At 38.0% G+C, this 22,755-nt stretch overlaps 3 protein-coding genes across 5 annotated transcripts in view; 2 read left to right on the top strand and 1 right to left on the bottom strand.

Annotated features, from left to right (window-relative positions):
• The first annotated feature begins 1,207 nt into the window (after window positions 1-1,207).
• LOC129780167 (LYR motif-containing protein 4) lies at window positions 1,208-2,121 on the top strand. The gene is made up of 3 exons (XM_055788157.1): window positions 1,208-1,381; window positions 1,441-1,561; window positions 1,888-2,121. Exons 1-3 carry the CDS (start codon window positions 1,293-1,295, stop codon window positions 1,936-1,938), a joined length of 261 nt encoding a protein of 86 aa, XP_055644132.1. The 5' UTR covers window positions 1,208-1,292; the 3' UTR covers window positions 1,939-2,121.
• LOC129780165 (D-2-hydroxyglutarate dehydrogenase, mitochondrial) overlaps window positions 1,895-22,755 on the bottom strand; it is a 162,009-nt gene continuing 141,148 nt past the window's right edge. For both annotated transcript variants that reach the window (XM_055788151.1, XM_055788150.1), the window contains exons 2-5: window positions 16,622-16,751; window positions 15,556-16,554; window positions 2,481-2,646; window positions 1,895-2,409 (exon numbers count right to left, since the gene is read on the bottom strand). In XM_055788151.1, the coding sequence (XP_055644126.1) occupies window positions 2,159-2,409; window positions 2,481-2,646; window positions 15,556-16,554; window positions 16,622-16,738 (1,533 nt within the window). In that variant the 5' untranslated portion in view covers window positions 16,739-16,751 and the 3' untranslated portion in view covers window positions 1,895-2,158. The remainder of the gene's footprint in view (window positions 2,410-2,480; window positions 2,647-15,555; window positions 16,555-16,621; window positions 16,752-22,755) is intronic.
• On the top strand, window positions 4,032-10,446 carry LOC129780166 (uncharacterized). Of its 2 annotated transcripts, XM_055788156.1 has the most exons (3): window positions 4,032-4,316; window positions 8,666-9,875; window positions 9,973-10,154. In XM_055788156.1, the coding sequence occupies exons 1-3, from the start codon at window positions 4,300-4,302 to the stop codon at window positions 10,012-10,014; spliced, it is 1,269 nt and encodes a 422-aa protein (XP_055644131.1). In that variant the 5' UTR covers window positions 4,032-4,299; the 3' UTR covers window positions 10,015-10,154. The 2 variants fall into 2 exon arrangements, with proteins under 2 accessions (XP_055644131.1, XP_055644130.1); XM_055788155.1 differs by having other exon boundaries at window positions 4,038-4,316; window positions 8,666-10,446.

Here is a 22,755-nt window from a genome sequence, read left to right as displayed (position 1 = left end):
TATGCAAATTTGTTCGCCTATATGAATAATCGTTCTGTTCGTGGTCGGGACACAATTAATGAGTACTCCGGTGTCTTCTATCAAAAGTCGGACTGCAATGATCAAGCAGGGATTTGAAATCATTCGTGACTTGACGAAATTTGACGATTATGGTATTGATTCAGTAGCTAGACAACACGAGGGAAAAATCCACTGGACGTTGCAGAGCCTGCAAAACAGTTCAGGGAAAAACTTAAACTGCGATCAATCAAAGGTATCAACATCCAGCCCAAGCTCAACGTTTATGACCGGATTGATGAAAACCCTCAGACAAGAGTTTTCGTACTGAGGGCGTCAAAGGCAAATACGCGAAATTCGATGCTCTTCGTACTGTACGCCCAACATCATTGGACTCTGAATGTGCGTTTTCCTCTTCTGGAAAGTTCGGTAATGATATCCGATCTGGATTAGAAGACGACCTAAATTAACACTATTTGTATCCTTTAGTATTACTTAACTAAGTGTAATTCAACCAAGTAGCAAAAACTTGCAAAATGTTTTCGTGTAAACTAATCATTATCAATAAAAGCCGTTTCATCAAGAAAATTTAAATTTATTTAAAGTATTGTTTTTACCGGTTTTATCGGTAATGAAATTTTCATTACCGAATAACCGGTTATTGAAATTTTGGCACGGTAATGCAATCCATAGTTACAACTGCATGAAATATAAAAACAAAATTTTTTTAGAGCATGCAGTTATGGTATGTTCTGATTCTTACACCAGTGGAACCACAATCGAGCAATACGTTTTTAAGTTATTCCATAGTCCTTTATACTTCCATGAATCATATTCAGTTGCTTACTTTTTGGTAAAAACATGAAAAAAGTTGAATTTCGTTATTTGTGTTGGAGTACCAAAAATTACTCTGCTTTATGGAGGGTGAATTAAGTAACTATTAGAACTGAATGAAGTTGAAGAAAACATATTTTTGAAGTTATATCCTCTTCCTCAAATAAATACCAATAACGCCTAAAGAGAACACAATGACAATTATACAGAGAAGTTCAATATTCGGTCTGCGATACCGTGTGCGAGTACAAGATAGTTGAATTTCCGGATTTACATGCATTACGGTACGTCTCTAAAAACAGTCTCCCTTCATAATCAAAAGTTACAACCTTCATTAAAAAAAACCCATGCATTCACAACAAACGTCAAACTAGTTTGTTTTGGTTTTTTTTCCAGTGGTGCGATTATTTGTTGCCGGATAGCTTCATCGTTCCGCATTTTTCGTACAGAACAAATCTTTTATGGCCAGTGCCACCCACAGAATGAAAGTTCTTTCCCTCTATAAAGAAATGCTGCGTGAATCGCAGAAATTCAACTCCTACAATTATAGGTTTGTTCATAAGGATGGTTTATCATATCCCATTATTGATTATACTATCTTCCGGGTAGAATGTACGCTTTGCGAAGAATTCGGGATGCATTTCGGACGAATAAGAGTCTGGTAGATTCTAGCCAAATACAAAGTGAGATGGATTACGCTCTGAAGAACCTGGATATTATAAAACGACAGGTGAGGCTCGTTGGTGTTGAAAAAACAAGCATTGGCGGATATGATGTAATCTCGTTTGTATGTACTCAAGTGCCGGTCTGTGTGTCAAAATGAGAATCATGTAATTTTGCATTACCAATGTGGAGTGAACGGTTTAATTTCCATTATTGGCTGATATGTTAGCCATTGACCAATTGGGATTCATCATTCGTTAAATTTGCAATAGTTTTATCGAGGAAAAACGGCTTCTAATTTACTTTAAGATTTCGAAAAAAATAGTTAAAGAACGATTGAACGTTTTGAAATTCCTTACCGTCATTTGAAACTTTATCCAATATATTTTTTAGGCAATGATTGGACACATGTTCCGGGCGGATAAGCTTGTGATCGAAAAATAATTCCATTCGCGCAATTTATCATTAAAGACACACCTGCAGTGGAGAGGAATGATGACAAACGCATTTATCAACTCCGCGTTGGAGATGGATGAATTTTGTCTTCAAAGTGATACTCTACGATGAACGTTTATCGTGTATATACTGTTAAAAGTCATTTCAGACACAATAAATGATAGCTCTTAACTGCATATCAATGTCAGAACGAAAGAAAGTGCCAAATTCAACATAATACTTTGTACGGGTTCAAGATGCCATTCCTGTCCAAAACCAGTTTCAGTTGTTTCATCAAATCGATCGACTCGGCTGATTTCGAATATTTCAAGTATTTAGGCTTCAACAAACCGATACCGTGTTCCGCGCTTATGCTTCCTCTGAGTTTACGTGTGAATTCGTACACAAACGGATCGATAAGCTCTGCAATCTCCGGTGTCAACTCATCGCCGGCTATATTCAAGTGAATGTTGGAATCACCTAAGGGTGGGAAAAGGTACACATTAATCCTGAAAAAACATAGAGCGTGTTTATCAAATCGATTCACTTACCAATGTGGCCGAATCCACATACTAGTTTGACTAGGTGGCCAACACGGTCCTTCATAGCGGGCACTATGTCATAGAAATTCTTCAGCGGCAAGGATAGATCGAAGGTTAAACAGAAGTTGTTACTGTAAGTTGCTTCCGGTATCCGCTCTCGTAGCTGCCATAATTTCTGAAATTGAAAGCAAAAAAATATGGATTTGAACAACACGAACAACACTTGCAAATAACATGTTTCTCCATTACATGGAATAAATGTTTGATACAGAAAATATAATAGAATGAAGACAGCCATAAATCGGACTTCCTCGAGTTTTGCTCTTATCAATACATTCGGCAAACCATTTTTATTTATATAGATAGAAGAACAATCCACTTTCGAACAAAGATCAATTTCGTTAGCGTAAAAATCCAGTGAACTAACAACGCTTGTCATTTTGTGATTGAAGAACATATGCGAATTGAATTTTCCGAATTTTGCTTCAGAGTTTTTCGAAAATTTTCAATTCTCATGTTTGGTTGAAATATGTTTAACATTTTTATGGGACCCCCTCTCCATTCCAGAGAAGGGAGGAGTCGCATACCATCATAGAAACATTTCTCGTACTCAAAAACCCTTACATCCCAAATTTGGCTCAATTTGCTTGATTAGTTCTCGAGTTATGCAGAAGTTTGTGCTTCATTTGTATGGCAGCCTCCTTTCCCTTAGAGAAGGGGGTAGGTGTGTCAAACCACCATAGAAACATTTAATGCTCCCTAAAACCTCCATATGCAAAATTTGGTTGCTTAGTTCTCGTTGCTCTTAGTTTTCGAGTTTTGCAACCCCTCACTTTTCTTTAGAGAGCAGGAAGGAGTGTCGAACCACCATAGAAATTTTTCTTATCCTCTAGAACACCCACATGCCAAATTTGGTTCCGTTTGCTAGATTGATTGTCGAATTATGCAGTTATGCAAAATGCAACCTGCGATGTATTTGTGGATCTGGCAGATTTTTCCAACTTTGTTGTCAGAGGAAACTGTTTGGTCGTCGAGGGGAAATCCACTCATTTGGTGGAAGGAAATTCAATTCGCTTACATGAAAACTCTATACAGTGTTGGTTATCAACGTTATGTTGGTTAATCTTCATCCTAAACCACTGAAGCCATTCGAGGTAACAGGTTCCACCCGTTCTCTATTAAAAGCCACGGTAGTGCTGGCTAATATCTTGATTTACAATCAGTAACGATGATATAAATTGACCGACAATTAGTTTCATCGTCATGCTCTTAACTTTCAGTATCACTGACATAATCAATCTCTTTTTGTTAGGACAATTCGTGCAACGTTTCAGATCTATTTTCTATACGTTCTGATTAAAATAATTAGAAGTTCTTTTAGTTATTATCATATTAGGGTTAGGAGTATGTGATCTAAAAATGCAAATAATTTTCATTAAAACTTTGAAAATTTAAAACTGCTTTCAAGCATGCTTATCTGAAAGAGAGTACACTTATTTGATTCTGCGTTACGGAACCGTTTGGTACATCACGCCACTCGGGTCCGCCAACCTACGGTCGACAACGTGGAGCGTGCAGCGTCAGCAGTATGCAGTCATAAGAGGGCCGCGAGCGCATGGCTCGCCCTCTTTTTCGCTGTGCAGTTCTTGTGGAGCACCGGTGGTGCCGTGTGATTAGTGATAAGTGAATAAATTGTTGAAAGTAGTTAGTTTTTAAAAGTGTTTGCATATCACGATTCCCATAAGTGGTGTCAGAAGTGGGATCGTGAGGTGTTAAAATAGTGGAAGATCCCGCCGCACGAGTAACCAGCCGTCGAAGGATCACCCGGATGCTGCAAACACAACCGTAAGTGAATTACTTTTCAACATCTAAAACTCTATTATCAATCATGCCGGAAACAAGAGCCAGTGAACTTGAAGCACTCAAAACAGAGCTTGAACAGCTCCGAGCATTGGTAGTGGCCAGGGAGGGCAACAAATATGCCATCCCCGACCCTATTAAAAATATGTCGGAATTTTCCGGAAATAAAAAGGAATTGGCAAGTTGGCTCAAGGAAGTCAACGAGCTTTACGAAATGTTTAAAATAAAAAGGCGAGAACGGGCAACCCGACTCGCTTAGCTCGATATATTTGCGGGCAATAAAAAATAAAATCAAAGGGGACGCTCGCGTGATATTATGCGCAAATGGTGATCCCGATACCATTCACGGTATCAAATCGGTTCTCATCGAACAATATGGGGACCAGAAGGACTTCGCCACTAATTTGTCGGCGATGTTCCATTTGAAGAAAGGAGATAAGAATCATTTGAGATTCTTTAATGAAATCAAAGAAATTAACACTAGGCTAAAAGCCAATCTATCCTCGAACCCGTTATCGGCTCGAGAGGTAGTTGATGTGATAACAATCACACGATATTTGGACAACATCGGAGAGCCCCTGGCCTCCATTATCAGGCAATCGAAACCAAAATCTTTAGAAGAGGCATACCAGGCTGTATGCACTAATCAAAACGCGGAAAGTAGAACGAAACCCGCAAAACAAATTTTCAAACAGCACAGTAACCCTAGTAGCAGTGGTTCTGGTGGCTATAATAATAACAACAACAGCAACAGCTCTTACAGAGCATATGCCAAAGAAACGAACGCAAAAACTGCATTCAAACGACCGATTCAGCAATTTAAACCGCGCGTGGAACATAACACCAACGAGGTTGACGTGGATAGTGATGATGATGATGACGATGATGACAATAACGCGACCGAGTGCGAAGTGCAAAATACACGCGAAGTAAATTTTCACAGAGGAGAGGAAGACCAGACAATAACTTGAACAATTTCATTCCTTACATTCGCTACCGATCTAACAAGGGAATCTTAAAATTCTTGATAGACACAGGTGCGAACAAATCGTATATGAATCCAGAACATGTGGCAAACGCAAAAGTGACTGATCAGCCAGCCATCGTCACGAACAAAAATGGAAAATTTATTTTGGATAAAGTGGTGCACGCGAATCTTTTTCCGAAAGATGTCAACAGAGCACTACCATTTCATGTGTTTAAATTTCATAAATTTTTTGACGGGCTCATAGGGTACGAAAACTTAGCAGCCTTGAAAGCCGTGATCAATACAGATAAACACGAGTTGATTATTGGGAAATCTACGTACCAATTTTACCGGTATTTCCCTTCTTCCATGAATTTTCACGAAAATTTCGAAACTTTCATGAAAATTCCAACTTTACAAGATGGAACGTTTCTAATCGAAGATGAGCTTAACATTACTGCAAATGTTTCAGTCCAACCGGGACTTTACTTGGCAAAGAATAATAGTGCGATGGTTCATGTACATTCAAAAGGCCTACCGAAGCCTATATTGTCGAAACCATTCGAAAATAAAGACTTTCTTATAAAAACCGATAATCCAAAAGAGAATTTGAATTTCCCTGCGGATCATCTAAATAAAGAGGAGGTCAAACTTCTTGCAAAGACCTTACAGCCATTCAAAAGCATCTTCTTCCAGGAAGGTCAAAAACTTGCCTTTACACATCAAGTAAAGCATAGAATAGAGACCACCGATAACAAGCCAATACACCAAAAGACATATAAATATCCGTACCATCTAAGAGAAATAGTGAGTGAACAAATCCAAAAGATGTTGGATACAGGCATTATTAGAGAGTCTTCATCTGCCTGGACTTCTCCTATTTGGGTCGTACCTAAGAAGGTCGACAACTCAGGTGCGAAAAAGTACCGCATAGTGGTAGATTACAGAAAATTAAATAAAATCACACCGTCTGATCGGTATCCAATACCGGAAATCAGCGAAATTTTGGATCGTCTAGGAAATGCGCAGTATTTCTCTGTGCTCGACCTGGCCAGCGGGTTCCACCAAATAGAGGTAGACCCAGCTGACATCCCAAAAACGGCGTTTAACGTCGATCATGGGAAATACGAATTTGTGCGGATGCCGTTCGGATTGAAGAATGCGCCCGCAACATTCCAACGCCTGATGGATTCGGTATTACGGAAACATTTAGGTATTAGATGTTTCGTCTATATGGACGACATCATAATTTTTTCCAGCTCTTTGGAAGAGCACATGAAAGACATTCAAAAGGTTTTAAAAACTCTAAAGGAAGCAAACCTTAGAGTTCAGTGTGACAAGTCGGAATTCCTTCGTAAAGAAGTTGAATTCCTCGGTCACGTGGTTACTACGGAAGGGGTTAAACCTAATCCCAAGAAGGTTGAAGCAGTGAAAAACTGGCCTCTTCCGAAAACCCCGAAGGAACTAAAATCCTTCCTTGGAACAATTTCATACTATAGAAGATTCATTCCCGACTTTGCTAAAATCGCAAAGCCGATGACAAGTGTGCTTCGTGGAAAAACCAAATCCATAGAAATTACTCCGGAATATGAAAAAGCCTTTACTGAATTGAAAAATATAATGAGTTCGGATCTCTTATTGCACTACCCCAATTTTGACGAGCCGTTCGTTTTGACTACGGACGCGTCAAACTTTGCGATCGGGGCGGTCCTCACACAGATAGTGAATGGAGGTGAAAAACCCATTGCCTATCTATCAAGAACATTGACAAAGGCGGAAGAGAAATATTCTGCCACCGCCAAGGAACTGTTAGCTATCTATTTTGCAGCTAAAAAGTTCCGGCCATATCTGTATGGTAGGCAGTTTACCATATACACAGATCATGAGCCTCTTACTAAGGAAATCAAGTTAACAGATGCTACAGGACGAGTGACTCGCCAACGGCTATACCTGGAGCAATTCGATTTCCAGTTGGTTTACAAAAAAGGAAAACAAAATGTAGTGGCCGATGGTTTATCCCGGATACCACGAGCTGACGAATCTGAACTAAATATTCAAACCGTTTTGCAAAACGAGCTTTATGAAAATGACCCGATATATGGACCAGAAATAATTAACAAGTTTAGGAATCAGCTGATAATTAATGTGTCAAACGATCCTAGAAAATCGGCTCACATATTTTATTCTATATTTTCAGGTTACAGCAGGCATACTTTCAACCGTGGAGAATATTCCGAAGATGAAATCCGAAACATTCTTAAAAGTTATCTTTCCCCGACCATATCCAATGGTATATTCGCTCCCCTAGAGATTGCACAATTGTGTTCTAAAATAATGAAAGATCAATTCAAAGGCATGAAAGTACAATTTTGCAATCTAAAACTCCCTGATCTTATTTCTAAAACTGATCAAGAGGAATTTATTCGTAAGAGCCATAATTTTAACCACAGAAGTTGGAAGCTCACATACGAGGAGATTCGTCAGTCAGTTTTCTTCCCCGATATGATTACGAAGATCAAATCATTCGCAAAAAATTGTGAGGACTGCAAGTTCGCGAAATACGAACGACGTCCCTTCAAAATTCCAATAACTCGAAGAGCATACGACAAACCATTAGAGAACATTTTCATTGACGTGTACGTCAAGGAGGGTGAAAAATTCCTTACCCTTGTTGACGCATTTTCCAAATTTGCCCAAATTTTCAAAATCCAGAATGAAACGGCGGATGAGCTGATCGAAGTAATTACAAAATACTTTAAAATTTTCGGCCTACCAAAAACTATAACATGTGATCAAGCCACATCTTTCAGAAGCTCAAAATTCAAAACCTTTCTCCAAAATCAAAATATTGATATACACTTTGCCAGTACTAGTAACAGCAATAGCATTGTCGAGAGATACCACAACACGCTTTTAGAAATGTACATGTCAAACAGGAGAAAACTTGAAGAACTAACCTTATACGAAGGGCTCTCCATAGTAACTGCCCTATATAACGATACCAAACATTCAACTACGAAATTAAGACCTAGGGATATAATTTTTGGAAATTCTCATTCATTGAACCCGGAGGATATAAATACACAGAAAGCAAAAATAATACTAACTGCCAGGGAAAATATTGCGTTAGAAGCGAGGACACACAATCAGAAAAATGAAAGTCAAAACAATAAAGAATATGAAAACCTCACCATCAGTGAAGCTTTAGTTAAAGGGAAAGGAAAGCCGACCCCTTACACCAATAGATTTAGGCCAATTAAAATCCAAAGTCAAACCAGCAAAACTGTAACAGATGAAAAGGCTATCAAAATTCACAAATTAGATATGAAAAGAGCTAACTAAAACAACACTTTATATTTTCTTGCAGAATACTGTGGCTCCTTACGCTGGTAGGGATGGCCACTTCAGACTTGAGAATTCATACCCTGGATCAGAGTCCGATCATTATAGTTCCGTTAGGACCCGCTAAAATAAGCACTAGTTCTCTGCGAATTGTGCACCCCATAAACTTGACCTCAATTGGAACAATTGTAGAAAGCTTTAACGCCGTTTCTATGGAGAGATTGTCGAATCAAACGCCTTTTAAGTCAATAGTTAAAGCAAAATTAGACAAAATAAACTTGAGTTACAACCGAATAAAACCACTACGTAGGAGAAAACGATGGGAATCTCTCGGAAAGGCCTGGAAATACGTATCGGGAAGCCCTGATGCAGACGACCTTAAGATTATAAATTCGTCATTAAATTCATTAATTAGCGAGAATAACAAGCAAATAAGAATCAATAGTGCTTTCGATTCACGAATGAGCAACATTACAAAAGCAATTAACGTCATACTGGAAAATGAGGAAAATGTAATACATTCCTTAGAGGGCTTTGATGTATTAGAATTAATATTCAAAATTGATGAGCTATTATACTACTTAGACATAATCGAAGAGGCGATCACACTAGCGAGACGGAGTATCCCAAGCAGCCGCATCATTCACCTCGACGAATTGGAAACCATTCATCATTCCCTCATTAATGACGGTTTCGGGCTTAACTCGGTCGATAGCATACTTAGTACTGCCAATGCCTACGCAGTATTAAACAACGAAATTTTCATGTACATACTGAAGATACCCAGGATCAAAAATGTACAGTACACCCTCAACTTCATTGAACCAGTCATTGTAGATCACCACAGAGTCCACCTACAAACACAGTTTTATTTGAAAGGACAGAAATCATTCATGTTAAAAAGCGCTTGTTCCAAAGCCAACGCCATGTTTATATGTTCCTCAACGGATCTAGAACCTTTGACGGGTTGTATGCAACAATTGGTCTCCGGAAATACAGCAGAGTGTCCCATAGAACGCACCTACGGAAACAAAACTATTCGGAAAATCAATGATGGCAATATAGTCGTCAATGCAATCAATGTAACACTTTCGTCAAACTGTTCAGTCACCCAACGCACTCTACAGGGGTCGTTCCTAATCCAATACTCAAACTGTACACTGAAATTGGATGACGAGGAATATGTCAACACAAACATGGAGATACAGCCGTTCATACCTACCACGGGATTGAAGGTAAATCCAACCAAACTGTTTAACCACATTCCGTTGGAACATTTACAGGAGTTACATATGGAACAGCGTAACCATATCACACACCTTAACCTGACAGCCGAAAACCTCCATTGGAAACTTCATTTCCTGGGATGGATAGCATCCGTAATCTCATCAACTTTACTAATCTGCATACTGGGTTCATCCATAATCATCGTTTTGAAATTCGCCGCCTGGAAGACACTCCTTACCAACAGCAAACCAGAAGTCATCGAACAGGATACCATCGCATCAACCGAGGCCCATCCCGAGTCCAGAGAGGTACCGCTGATACTTCAGCAGTAGACGAAAGCCGAGGACGTCTTTCAGCTAAGGGGGAAGCCGTTACGGAACCGTTTGGTACATCACGCCACTCGGGTCCGCCAACCTACGGTCGACAACGTGGAGCGTGCAGCGTCAGCAGTATGCAGTCATAAGAGGGCCGCGAGCGCATGGCTCGCCCTCTTTTTCGCTGTGCAGTTCTTGTGGAGCACCGGTGGTGCCGTGTGATTAGTGATAAGTGAATAAATTGTTGAAAGTAGTTAGTTTTTAAAAGTGTTTGCATATCACGATTCCCATAAGTCTGTATTGTGTATCAGCGAAATAAAAAAAACGGTTCCTCAAGTGGAAATTGCTTCACTAAGTTGCACGTATTCGTATTTTTTATAAACTTTAATTGAATTAAAAAAACGGAACTCACAGTACAGTTGGAAAACAGATGGTTTGGTTTTAATTTTCATCATACAACCATAAAATCCAGTAGAAGGCGACACTGTACTATCTATGTCTCGAATTCATTTTGTTTCAAAGAAGTTATATTTTACGGGAGCCGTGAATCTAACAAAAACTAGAAGTAGGTAATATCGGTGAAAAAATGTACATTTTATCTTTTGTATGAAATGATTATCATACCATTTCATTGTTCCGAAGCAGTCATTATTATTGCTTGAAGAAAGAATGGATTCCTCTTTGGAATTAAAGATGTCTAAATTTTTTGTTTATTCAATTATCGTTCAATCGTGGGGCCATTTTCAAAAATTCGATTCATTCGAATAATTGTCTTTCAGTATTCGATTAATCGATCGAATATTTATTTTTCGTAATCAAAATGAACAGACATTTGTAATAAAAAAGATTATGATGTCATAATTTTGAAAGTTACATTGAATATAATTTTAAAATAAACATGGTGCAGAACAATGGCATTTCAGTATATTGATAAATTCACCATTGAAAAAAGAGCACATCATGAAAATCATGCACAATATTTTTATTGCACCAACATACAATTTTTTCTGTTCAAAATTATTTGTTCTTCAAATGCTGTTGAAATAGCAGATTTGTTTGAAAATTTCTGCTTGGTCCCTATAACTACTAGTTCAAAAGAAGTATATTAATAGAATTATTGACTACTAGTATGGTATATTTTCCTTGGTACTCTGAATTTGAATACTAGTACAGCTTAGACCATCTCTTTCAATTCACTTTTACTCATGCAAACGCAGAATTCTCTTATTTTTGGTTGTGCTAACGTAAGGACATTCATCTTTATTCACTTACGAGACGCGACACGGAACTAGGACACAACACTTATAATCCTTACAAACATTAAAAGGGTTAATAAAATTACCTTTTTCGTCGACCGGTTTCGGGCTCGATGTTGCCCATCTACTGGACGGTGTCCGACTGGTTACGATGGAGCACTAACACATATTCATACGGTTATCAAATGCACCAATATCATCTCAACTCTTTCATTCCGACGAAGCTGATAACTCAGCAAAATATATCTTCGACAAGTACTGATAACCGTATGAATATGATCTTCCATCCTGTCGTTGAGGATGACGGAGTAGGTAGGTGAATTCAAGTTTCTCTTCACTACACTGAGGATATGGACAACACTGGTAGAGGAGAGAGAATCTGGATTTTTTGGAGTGGTTCATGAGTCTTATTGGGGCTTCGTGGTACGTTGCCGTAGGTACAAGATCTGACATTTCATTCGCATAGAGGTTACGACCTGTCCAAGCACCAATTGAAGCTATTTGGATTGTGGTCGAACGAGTGTCAACGCTATCTAGAGTCAACGATTGACCTTGTGTTGTGTATGGGGTGCATCGGTGCGCAGCTCAAGTGTTTTGTAGACGCGGAGTGGGTCGGCGATTTTTTCGATCGCATGCCGAGCTCCAGATACTTGCTAAAGAAATCAGGATTGTGGTTCAGTGAGGTATCCGCTATCGCTTTATGTGTTTTTATGACAATGACCACGATGTTCGCGAAGTAGATTACTTGATTGGCGTTGTTGAAAACCGTGTCCCACATGTTGAATCCCGCTCTTCGCATAACACCTTTCAGAGCTACCTTGAATCGCAAACAGGATCGTTGAATAATCGGTCATGATCCACAAATTTCCTCACTATTGGGAATAAATGGCGGTAGAGCATATAGGGAACGACCAAAATTTGGTCAACTCATACTTTGATGTAGGGGAAGACGGAGTGAGACTGCCCGGCGGGTTAAAACGGACCACTTTTAGTTTTATAAAGAATGCTCAGTATTTTGATAAATATGCTACGCAAGAAGCATTAATAGTATATTTTTGTCATTTCGAAACACCTTGCAACATCTGAGCGCACGGAATATCAAAACTGTAAATAAAACAAAGTTTTAGTCATTGCGATTGCAAGTGATCTAATTTTCAAGGCAACAAAAATAAGGATTTTTCCAGCAAAAACGGTTTATTCCGTTAGTTATCAGTGTCCCAGTCCTTCAGTAGATTGTTCCGGTTCTTCCTGCGTGAAAAGGTATGTAAAATGTAATATAAAATGTGTGTAAAGTGCGAAATAATGCAAAGGGTGCTCTGAGAGGAAGACGAATCATTTTCGACGGGGTAAAAGCGCCATACATCGTGATATTGAATGATTTTCATATCAAATAAAACACCATCTTTTTACTCGTGTTGTTTCGTTCAGCCAGCTAGAACGCCAACAGGCCATCCGTCACTAAATTTTTCAACCTCCTAACATCCATCACGAAGCACACGGATTTTCGACCGCCAATGAAATTTAATGTAGACGAAACTTGCGTTTGCACGGAAATACCCAAGGGAAGATTGGGAGATAAATGGCTACCGTCTCTATAAGTTTCCCTTTTTTTGAAAACCTTTACCATTGGTACTCTTCTTACCCCTAAAATGAAAGGTCTTCGTGTTACTAAGAGAAAACGTGCTGCAGAGCAGACGGCCGAGTTGACTTCCAACTACTACATGGAAGGCTTGAAAAGGGCCAAAGCGTCAAAGTACATAAAAGGTATAAAAAAATAACTAAATATGACTTTGAGGAAACCTAAAGGATCAAAAGCATCACCTACTTCGGGGTTCACGAAAAGCGAAATTCCAAACTTCTCGTAAGCGAATTTGGCAAAATCGCGGAACTTTTTTTTTTTATAAATTCGTTTATTTTTACAGGCTCAGTTACATAAGTTTAAAGGAGCCGAAATCTTAAATATATTTTTAAAACTATATATATGAACAATTTTCTTAAATCTATGGTTAGTAATGTGGGAAACCGATTACTCGCGGTGGACTCGAGATTAGAAGGGTGACATATTTTTCTCAGGAAAAGGATGGGGTATAAGGAAATTATTACAATGTTGATAATCACACACACTCAATTCTTAAATCTATTCGTACATCTGTTGTGAATTTACATTTCATTCTCCTGTTTATAGCAAGCGGACCAATTACTCACAAAGGAAGAAATGGAGGGTATAAGGATATAAGGATAATCACACACGAACATCGATAGATTTAAGGAAAACATATATTTGGAACATGTAATCAAGGTCTAACCGAGCCCGAAGGGAGTTCTCTAAATTCGATCTGGCAACAAGATACACCTCACACGACCAAACAACGTGTTCGATGTCGTGGTAACCTCGGCCACAAACGCAGATATTGCTGCCGGCCAGATTGAAACGAAAGAGTAGCGCGTCTAACGAACAGTGATTGGACATGAGTCGGGAGAAGGTGCGAATAAAGTCCCGACTCAAGTCCAGACTTTTGAACTATGGTTTGAGGCTAACCTTAGGGATAATCGAGTGAAGCCACCGGCCCAATTCACCTTCGTTCCATTTGCGTTGCCAGTTAGCGATGCTATTTTTACGGACTAAAGAGTAAAATTCATTGAAGGCGATTTGACGCTGATAAATATCGCCTTCAATCGCACCTACCTTTGCTAATGAGTCAGCCCTCTCATTACCCGGAATTGAGCAATGAGAAGGGACCCAGACAAAGGTAATGACATAACAGCGTCTGGATAAAGCACTCAAAATTTCTCGTATTCTCTCAAGGAAGTACGGCGAGTGCTTTTCCGGCCTCACTGAACGGATAGCTTCGACAGAGCTAAGACTATCCGTTACAATGTAATAGTGTTCAACAGGTCGTGAGGCGACGCTGTCCAGCGCCCAGTGTATCGCTGCCAATTCAGCAATATACACTGAGCAAGGAAACTGAAGACTATGGGAGGTGCTGAAAATTTTGTTGAACACTCCAAATCCTGTGAACTCGTTTATAGTGGACCCATCAGTAAAGTACATATTATCACAATTGATACCCCCATACTTTGCATCGAAGATCGTTGGAGCGATCCTCAATCGTTGATAATCTGAATATTCATGGATATCTTGCTTCATGGACGGATCAAAATGTACAGAGGAATTGATGTAGTCAGGAAAACAAACACGGTTGGGAATATACGAAGAAGGATCAATCTGCATGGAGATGAATTCATGATATGGGCTCATGAATCCAGAGTGAGAATTTAGCTCGATCAGCTGCTCAAAATTTCCGATCACCAATGGGTTCATAACCTTACACCGGATGAGGAACCGAAGAGATAATAAATTGAAGCGATCTTTTAGTGGGAGTACGCCTGCCAAAACCTCGAGGCTCATGATCGCGGAACTTGAAGACGCAAAAACGGTGGAAAGTGAAAGGCGGCTCAAAGAAAACTGACGTTATACGGCGAACAAAGTCGAAGAGGCCGCTATATAAAACTCAATGGCGCGTGTTTAGCGGAAAACACGACTGATACAGTAGGACCCCGATTATCCGCGGAATAATCTGTCAAGGTCACTGCGAATAACGAAAACCGCGGATAACGCAATAAAGGACTAAAACGAGATGCAAACATGCAAAAAAAAAATTTCAGTATGAAACCTATGTTACATCAATACAGAAATCATTAAACTATCCATCTGTACACGACCCTACACCAGTGGTCTGATGGTGTGAAAGACATGACCAAAACAAAAGAGTATGAGCCTACCGCTCGCTGACAAATTTCGGGAAGCTCTATAGATTTACTATAGAATTGGCCTTCGCGAATAATCCGCGCATTCTCCGCTCCCGGATAATCGAGACTCTACTATATATTTTTTTATAATATTAATTGAACACATAAAATAAAAATAAGATGCTTTTTGAATAAAATATTTAAACAAACTACATGCATTTCTTCTCTGACAAAGATGTATCTTCTGAAATATCACACCAAAAACTATTTTATACGAAATTAGCTGAACTTCGTCTCACTCAAAATTAATTTTTTGATATGGATGTTTACGATTTCGATGACATGACAGAAACACGAATAATACTTACTGTGATCTTCGAAGGCTCGTTGGTGACAACACCATCGCTGACAATCCCATGACCGATCACATGTTCTAGATAATCACGAATCTTCTCAGCATCATGCTGCTTAGAACTACCGGTCGTTTCAATCAGGACGTAAAACGGATAACTTCCAATTGGACTAGATGTTCTCAAATGTTCGATACAACATTCCAATGCATCTCGATCGATGAGTTCAAACGAAGTAAGTATTTCCCCAAGACATGCCTTGCATTCTAGGAATGTCCTCAGTACGGAAGAGTAGTCCCTCAAACCTAGAAACAGAACATTTTGTGTCTTCGTTGCAGTCGGACACGCTATTGCTACACGTGTTATTACGCCCAATGTTCCTTCCGATCCAATAAACATATGCTTTAGGTGGTACCCAGTGTTGTCCTTCTTGACGTTAGACATCAAATCCATTATAGTTCCATCGGCCAGTACTACCTCCAATCCAAGAACCGACCCGTGAAGGCTTCCGTATCTCAACAACCGTATGCCCCCTGCGTTGGTCGAAACGTTTCCTCCAATCTGGCAGGAGTTTTTCGCACCCAAATCTAGTGGCATCATCATACCTTCCATCGCCAATTCCTCCTCTAGTTTACCCAGAACACAACCAGACTCGCAAACCAAAATGCCAGAATATTTATCAATCGATTCGACCCGATTCATCAAGTCCATCGATAGGATTATCTCATCGAAGACTGGAATCGAGCCACCGCAGACTCCGGTGTTACCACCGAACACGGACACAGCCAACCGCTTGTTGTTGCAATAGCGCATGATATTGGAAACTTCTTCACTGGTTCGAGGCTTTAGCACGATCGCTCCCAATCCACGGACATATTTGAAATAGTCCCGATTGTATCCGACAGTTTCTTCGAGCCCCAGTAGAATTTGATTACCCGCCGGTAGAATGCTTTCAAAATGCTTAATATCCGCGTCGGTTGCGACACTGAAGGGTCCTCGCTTGATGTTGTAATGATCCTGGAGGTTTTTAGTGATTTTGGAATATTATCAAATGTTAGGCGGCTTTCGAGTTTAAAGTAAATACCTTGGACAGGGGAATTTCGTTCACTCCCGTAGTAAGGGACCTTTGTCTGTACATTTGTAAGGTGCATTGGAAAATACGTGAGAGTTGTCGACCGTTGTGGAATATGTTTGGTAGCATGTTGAAAAAATACCTTGAAGAGTAGAGAAAATATTATAAATTTCAATCTTAAGGGGTATTCTATTGTAGAGACACGAATTTCAGACGTTTTTTGAGCTCCGAAAAAATAAAAGAAAGAATATTTTTCAAACCATTATATCATTAATTGTTTATCTATCTTTTAACAATAACAACAAGAATTTTACGGAAAAAATATTCATATTTTGAATAGTGAGGGCGTTCATAAAAAAAAAGTTGTGCCATGGCGTACACGATTCCAGGCCTTCTGTTTATCGGAAACAAAAAAAATTAAACAGATTCTGAGCCAGTAAAGATGTCATTATCGCATGAACCTTGGACAAGTTAAAAAAAAAAGTTTTTTGACTAAATGGCGGCCGTTTGAAGAAAAATATATTGTTTTTTCCTACGTTTCCCGAATTTAAAAAAAAAATGTAAATTTAAAAAAAATGGATTTATTTTTTTGTTTTTGCGATAGAGAGATGCATACAGATTAGATTTATATAAATTAGACATAAATCGGTTCAGTAGAACTTGAGATGCCACTTTGAAAAAACTAGTATCGAGAAAAGCGCGTTTGAAGTTGATTGTCATGTCCGCACTAGTCTAGGTACCGCATCCTTACAATGGCTGTAACTCGGTAGATAATAGCCTCTTCGAAAAGTCCTTTCTAGGGTAAATTCCTAAATTTCAATGCTTCATATGTTGGCCTAACAATTGAAAAGTGATAGAAGGTTCTTGTAAATTCACGATTCATCTGATGTCATTTGTCATCTGATCAAATGAACAGTGAAATTTTATATCATCATTTTGAGTCATCACTCATAGGCCCTTTCGAAATATTTTGTTTTTTTCGGGATGGTTCACGCGCAGTAGAGAATCCACAGTTGAGCGTTAACTCTTTATCATCACCTCGAGCGTAGCAAACCATGAGAAGCTCTACGGATAAATTGAATATTCACAACATCAAGATCATACTCTTTAGTTGGTATGCTGAACCAAAGACGATTTATATTATACTAGCTGACCCGGCGAACTTCGTCCCGCCCAAAATTATTTTTTTGTTATCAATACCTCGAACAATTCACGTTTTCTTACTTACGATCATGGGTCCAATCGCAAACACTTTACAATGAACTTTTAATATAAATTCCCTAGGATTTTTACCAAAATTTCATTATAATATCAGATTATTTTCAGACACAATTCTCGTTAAAGATTTTTCGATTACTTGCAAATAACATGTTTCTCCGTTACATCGAGAAAATGTTTGATACAAAAAATATGATAGAATGAAGATAGCCCTAAATCGGATAATTACTTCTTCGAGTTTTGCTCTTATCGACACATTCGGCGATCCGGCGGTTCGGCAAATTTATATAGATAGAAGAAGATATAGGAGTGCGTTTTATCACATTAAAATCCATTTCCACTTCCGAAAAAAATCAATTCCGTTGGCGCAAGCATCAAATGGCCTAACAACGCTTGTCGCTATGTAATTATAGAACATATGGGAATTGAACTTTCCGAATTTTCCCATTTCCCTTCAGAGTTTTCTGAAAATTCTCAATTGTCATGTTTGGTTGAAATATGTGTAATATTTTTATGGGAACCCCTCTCCATTTCAGAGGAGGAGTGTCAAACCACTATAGAAACATTTATTGCCTTACATTATTATTATTAATTGATTCTCGAGTTCTGCAGCATCCCCCCCGAGGGAGGGGGAGGGGGAAGTGTCTATCCAACATAGAAACATTTATTGCATCCTAAAACCTCCATATGCCAAATTTGGGTTCGTTTGCTTGATTAATTCTCGAGTTATGAAGAAATTCGTGTTTCATTTGTATTGCAGCACCCCCCCCCTTAGAGAGGGAGGAGTGTCTATCCAGCATAGAAACATTTATTGCACCCTAAAACCTCCACTTGCCAAATTTAGGTTCGTTTGCTTGATTAATTCTTGAGTTACGCAGAAAGGGCTTGGCCGGGTAAAGGAATAAAAAGTGCCCCCAAACCGAATCACCTGTATGGCAAATATTGTATAGGATATAAAATATGAAATTTTAGCGGTTTATTTGTGGTTTAACATAGGATCTATAGTGAAAAACGTACTTTTTCATTTATTTCACGCCATCTTATATGGTACACAATGCGGTACAAAAACATTTAATATATTTTCTGGCATTTCGAAATTTTGAAAAAAAAAATAACTTCGAGGCCCGCTTCTGTTCTAATTTGTATTTGAATGCGTTCGTATGTGTCTTTTTTTCTACATGTGGTGCAATTTTTTCCTGAATTTTTAAGAGCATTGCGAGACACAAAAATAATTTTCTTCATAGTCTGCATTATTATTTTTATTTCCTTGAAATCGATTATTTTATTGTATTCGTGGTTTTCAATTGTAAGATTAAAATTTAAAAAAAATTATAATTTAGATATTTTTAAGTGTTCTTCTCATAAATCCGAATTATCTTTCCACAGGGACTTTATTTTTTCTCACAGAGCTCTATCGTTCTGCTGACTCCTATGAATTTGGTAAACTATCTAAATCCGATGTAAAGATAATCTCATATGAGAAAAAAATATTTGTACAGCGCAATGCTCTAAATATACCGACAAAATTTAGACACATAAAAAACAAAATTTCAATAAATATCAGAGCAGTACTGGGTCTCTAAATTGAAAATTAATTAAATATACCTAAAATAGACGTAGGAAGAAATTTGAATACAAACTAGAGTAGTACTGAATCTCAGAATAAAAAAATGAAATTTAATTTATAATAAAAAAAAAATATTTTATTTACAATAAAAAAAATTAATTTAATTTTTTTTAATATTTTATTTTTTGATAAAGAAATTGTTTGAAAATATTGATTGATACACCTTAGTAAGATGTACTTTCAGTATTTTTTCCATATTTTTATCTCAAATCTATTGAGAATGGCGTGAAAAAACAAGAAGGTGCATTTTTCACCATAGATGTATACCATATAAGATGTGTACCATATAAGGGCTCAAATATATGGTACTACTGCCAAAATATTTTATTTAGTACCCTATACAATATTTTCCATACAGTTGGTGATATGGTCTTGGGGCACTTTTTATTCTCTTACCCAGCCGGAACCGTTGGAGACATAAAAAAAATATTTGTTTGTACCGCGCAACACTGAAAAAAATCTGAAAAAAATCACGCATATCTAGAAAAGCCGTAGAAACACATTTAAATATGAATCAAAGTAATCAAAGTACTGAATCTCTAAATCCCAAAAAAAAAATTCAAAATTTCAATAATTTTTTTAGTACTTCAATTTTTGATAAAAAACTTATTGATAATTTTTCTTGATACACCGTAGTAAGTTGCACATTCAGTATTTTTTCAAATTTTTATCTCGAAGCGTGAAATAAACGGAAAAGTACGTTTTTCACTATAGATCCTACGTTTAACCACATAGGGGTTCAAAGAAACCGCCAAAATTTCTTATTTAATATCCTATACAATGTTTGCCATACAGCTAGTGATTTGGTTTGGGGGCACTTTTTACTCCCTTACCCGGCCTGGCCCTTTGTATTTCATTTGTATGATGTCCACACACCGAGGTTGGGTTCGTTAGCTTAATAAATTTTCGAGTTATAAGCAAATTCGTGTTTCATTTGTATGGCAGCCCCTCCCTTAGAGAGTGGGGAGGGGTCTCGAACTATCGTAAAAACCTTCCCCAGCCCCAAAAACCCCTACATACAGATTTTTACGTCGATCGGCTCAGTAGTTTCCGAGTCCATAAGAATCAGACAGACAGACAGACAGAAACCCATTTATATATATATATATATATATATATATATATATATATATATATATATATATATATATATATATATATATATATATACTGACATAGTATGTAGCATTAGTACTTACGTATTAACGTAACCGGATCGTAATTTTCATTATGAATTTATTTTTTCGTAATGAAATTTATTCCGAGGCCAATGTCGGGTCCGTCTCGGTTTCATATCCTTCGGCCATCATTACATTAACATCAGAATGAATTTTATTGCAAAAAAATAAATTCAAAAAAAAAATTGCGCTCCGGTGGCATTAATACTTAAGAACGGTAATATTTTTAATTTTTCCTCATCCTGTTTGTGTTCATACATTTTAACATTATACTTTTGTTTTACATCTTTGTGTCGTTCTAAATATTCCTGACAGTACTTTATACAGGTCTACGTAATTTTTGGAAGCTAGAATCCCTTGTATAGTTTGTATAGTTTGTTCCTGTTCTTCTTCTTAGTTTTGATTTCTTCAAATGTTATATAAAAAAACAATCGCTCAACGGTTGTTAACGCATTGCGGACCGCTCACGAGATTTCTCGTGTTTCGCGTTCCGTCTGTTACGGATGGATTGTGAAAAAAACCGTGTTTTCTCAACTTGATGGTCAAATCCTTGGTTTGCCAAGAATCTAACAGGGCCTACCGATGGCTCGCCTTCGTCTCATCCACTTCGAAGGGAACGATCTCATTCGTGGATTTCGAACAAATTCATTTTGTTTGCCCCAAAACCTGTGATCCTTAATGTGTTAAGAAATGCGGTAAAATCAAGAATGTTGAAGTTATTTTTTGTCAATCTGTGATGAGCAAAACTAATATCATACCGTTTTAGGATAAAATTTTACCCCAGAAGAATAAAGGCCATCGATGTGAGTCGAGCTCAGGGTTCTCACAACTAGAAAAAAAGGATAATTATTTTGGGGAGTACAAAACGAAAAAACCGAAAAAATTAAAAAAAACTGGAGAAAACTGTAAAAATTAAATATAAACCGGATATGTTTTGCCTCTGTAAACTAGCAATATAAAGGAATATACAGGAAACACTGGAAGGTTGGCTACCTTGGGCTACCTACCAAGCGAGAATATAGAAGATGTAATTTGCGAGTTCTATTCCACTAATGCTCTAGTCAGTAAAATATGGTCGCTATGCCAATCGATCGTGCAGATCAATGCAAGCGCTCAGTGCGCTTGCACAAAACATGCACTCTGTGGAGAGGCGAAACAATTACGTTAACGATAACAACACGATCGTGTCTTGCACATCACCTTTCTGATTTGTCGATACACTTTGCATTGTGGATTTAAGTAAATCAAGCTTATCTGCAAGTATCAAAAGGCTAGGATTTTCGTGACGCCCGAACAAGATCCGATCAAATTCGATAAACGAACGTGTTTTTCGTTTATCGCCATCTTTAACAATCCTTACGAAATGTCAAAATCGAGAATAAGCTTTTATCTACCGACAACCAGCCTTATTTGAGTGTAATATTTTATTCATTACTGAAGTATTTCAAAACCGAACGTGCCCAGATTATTTGTGACTACAGTCCTCATTGATAATTGGAGACGATAAAAGAAGCCACACGTCAATCGTTTAATGTAGGACAGCTCAATTAACATTTGAGTGGCGTTGAAGTTAGAGTGTTTTGTTTATTTGTTGTTCACACAATTATAGCCTTGAATTGTGAGTTTTGATTAGTTGTCTTTCACTAATCATTAATTGATTAGTGTAGTAGAGTGCTTGATCTGAATACAAGAAGCTCCTTGGTTATGTTCTGTGCTTCGACAGAATATATTTATTCCATAGTCCTTCTGTTCTGGAGAAGAGTTGTGCAATAAGAACGTTAAGTTCAGTGGGTTTTTGGAATACGGTTCCGGTATTCGGTAATACGCCCAGAGGCTTAGCACTTCACCAAACAAGCATCATGGGAATTAGAAGAAACAGCAGCATCCTATTTCGAGATGGTGTTGATTCCAGCGGGTTAAACTGACCAATTCAGAGTAATCTATTGGATCCAAGAAGTTTGATTGTGAGACAACACATCGGCAGACGATATTACAGAATCCAGAAATGGAATATTTTATAAACCTGCAACAGCGTTGTTTCAGAAACGGTTCACAATTGTGTTCTGCGACAATAATAGGTTCTAAAATTCTTATATTTTAAATTCGGTGAGATTTGAGATAAA

The sequence above is a fragment of the Toxorhynchites rutilus genome, chromosome 3, assembly GCF_029784135.1.
Source record: "Toxorhynchites rutilus septentrionalis strain SRP chromosome 3, ASM2978413v1, whole genome shotgun sequence".
Taxonomy (NCBI): domain Eukaryota; kingdom Metazoa; phylum Arthropoda; class Insecta; order Diptera; family Culicidae; genus Toxorhynchites; species Toxorhynchites rutilus.
This window is presented reverse-complemented; position numbering and strand designations above follow the sequence as displayed.

What these genes read in the sequence shown, in the direction of transcription:
- LOC129780167 (XM_055788157.1), top strand. Translation starts at nt 1,293, where the DNA reads ATGGCCAGTGCCACCCACAGAATGAAAGTTCTTTCCCTCTATAAAGAA. An exon ending in TTCAACTCCTACAATTATAG is followed by an intron (nt 1,382 to 1,440) that starts GTTTGTTCATAA and finishes TCTTCCGGGTAG; the next exon opens with AATGTACGCTTTGCGAAGAA. An exon ending in TGGATATTATAAAACGACAG is followed by an intron (nt 1,562 to 1,887) that starts GTGAGGCTCGTT and finishes TATATTTTTTAG; the next exon opens with GCAATGATTGGACACATGTT.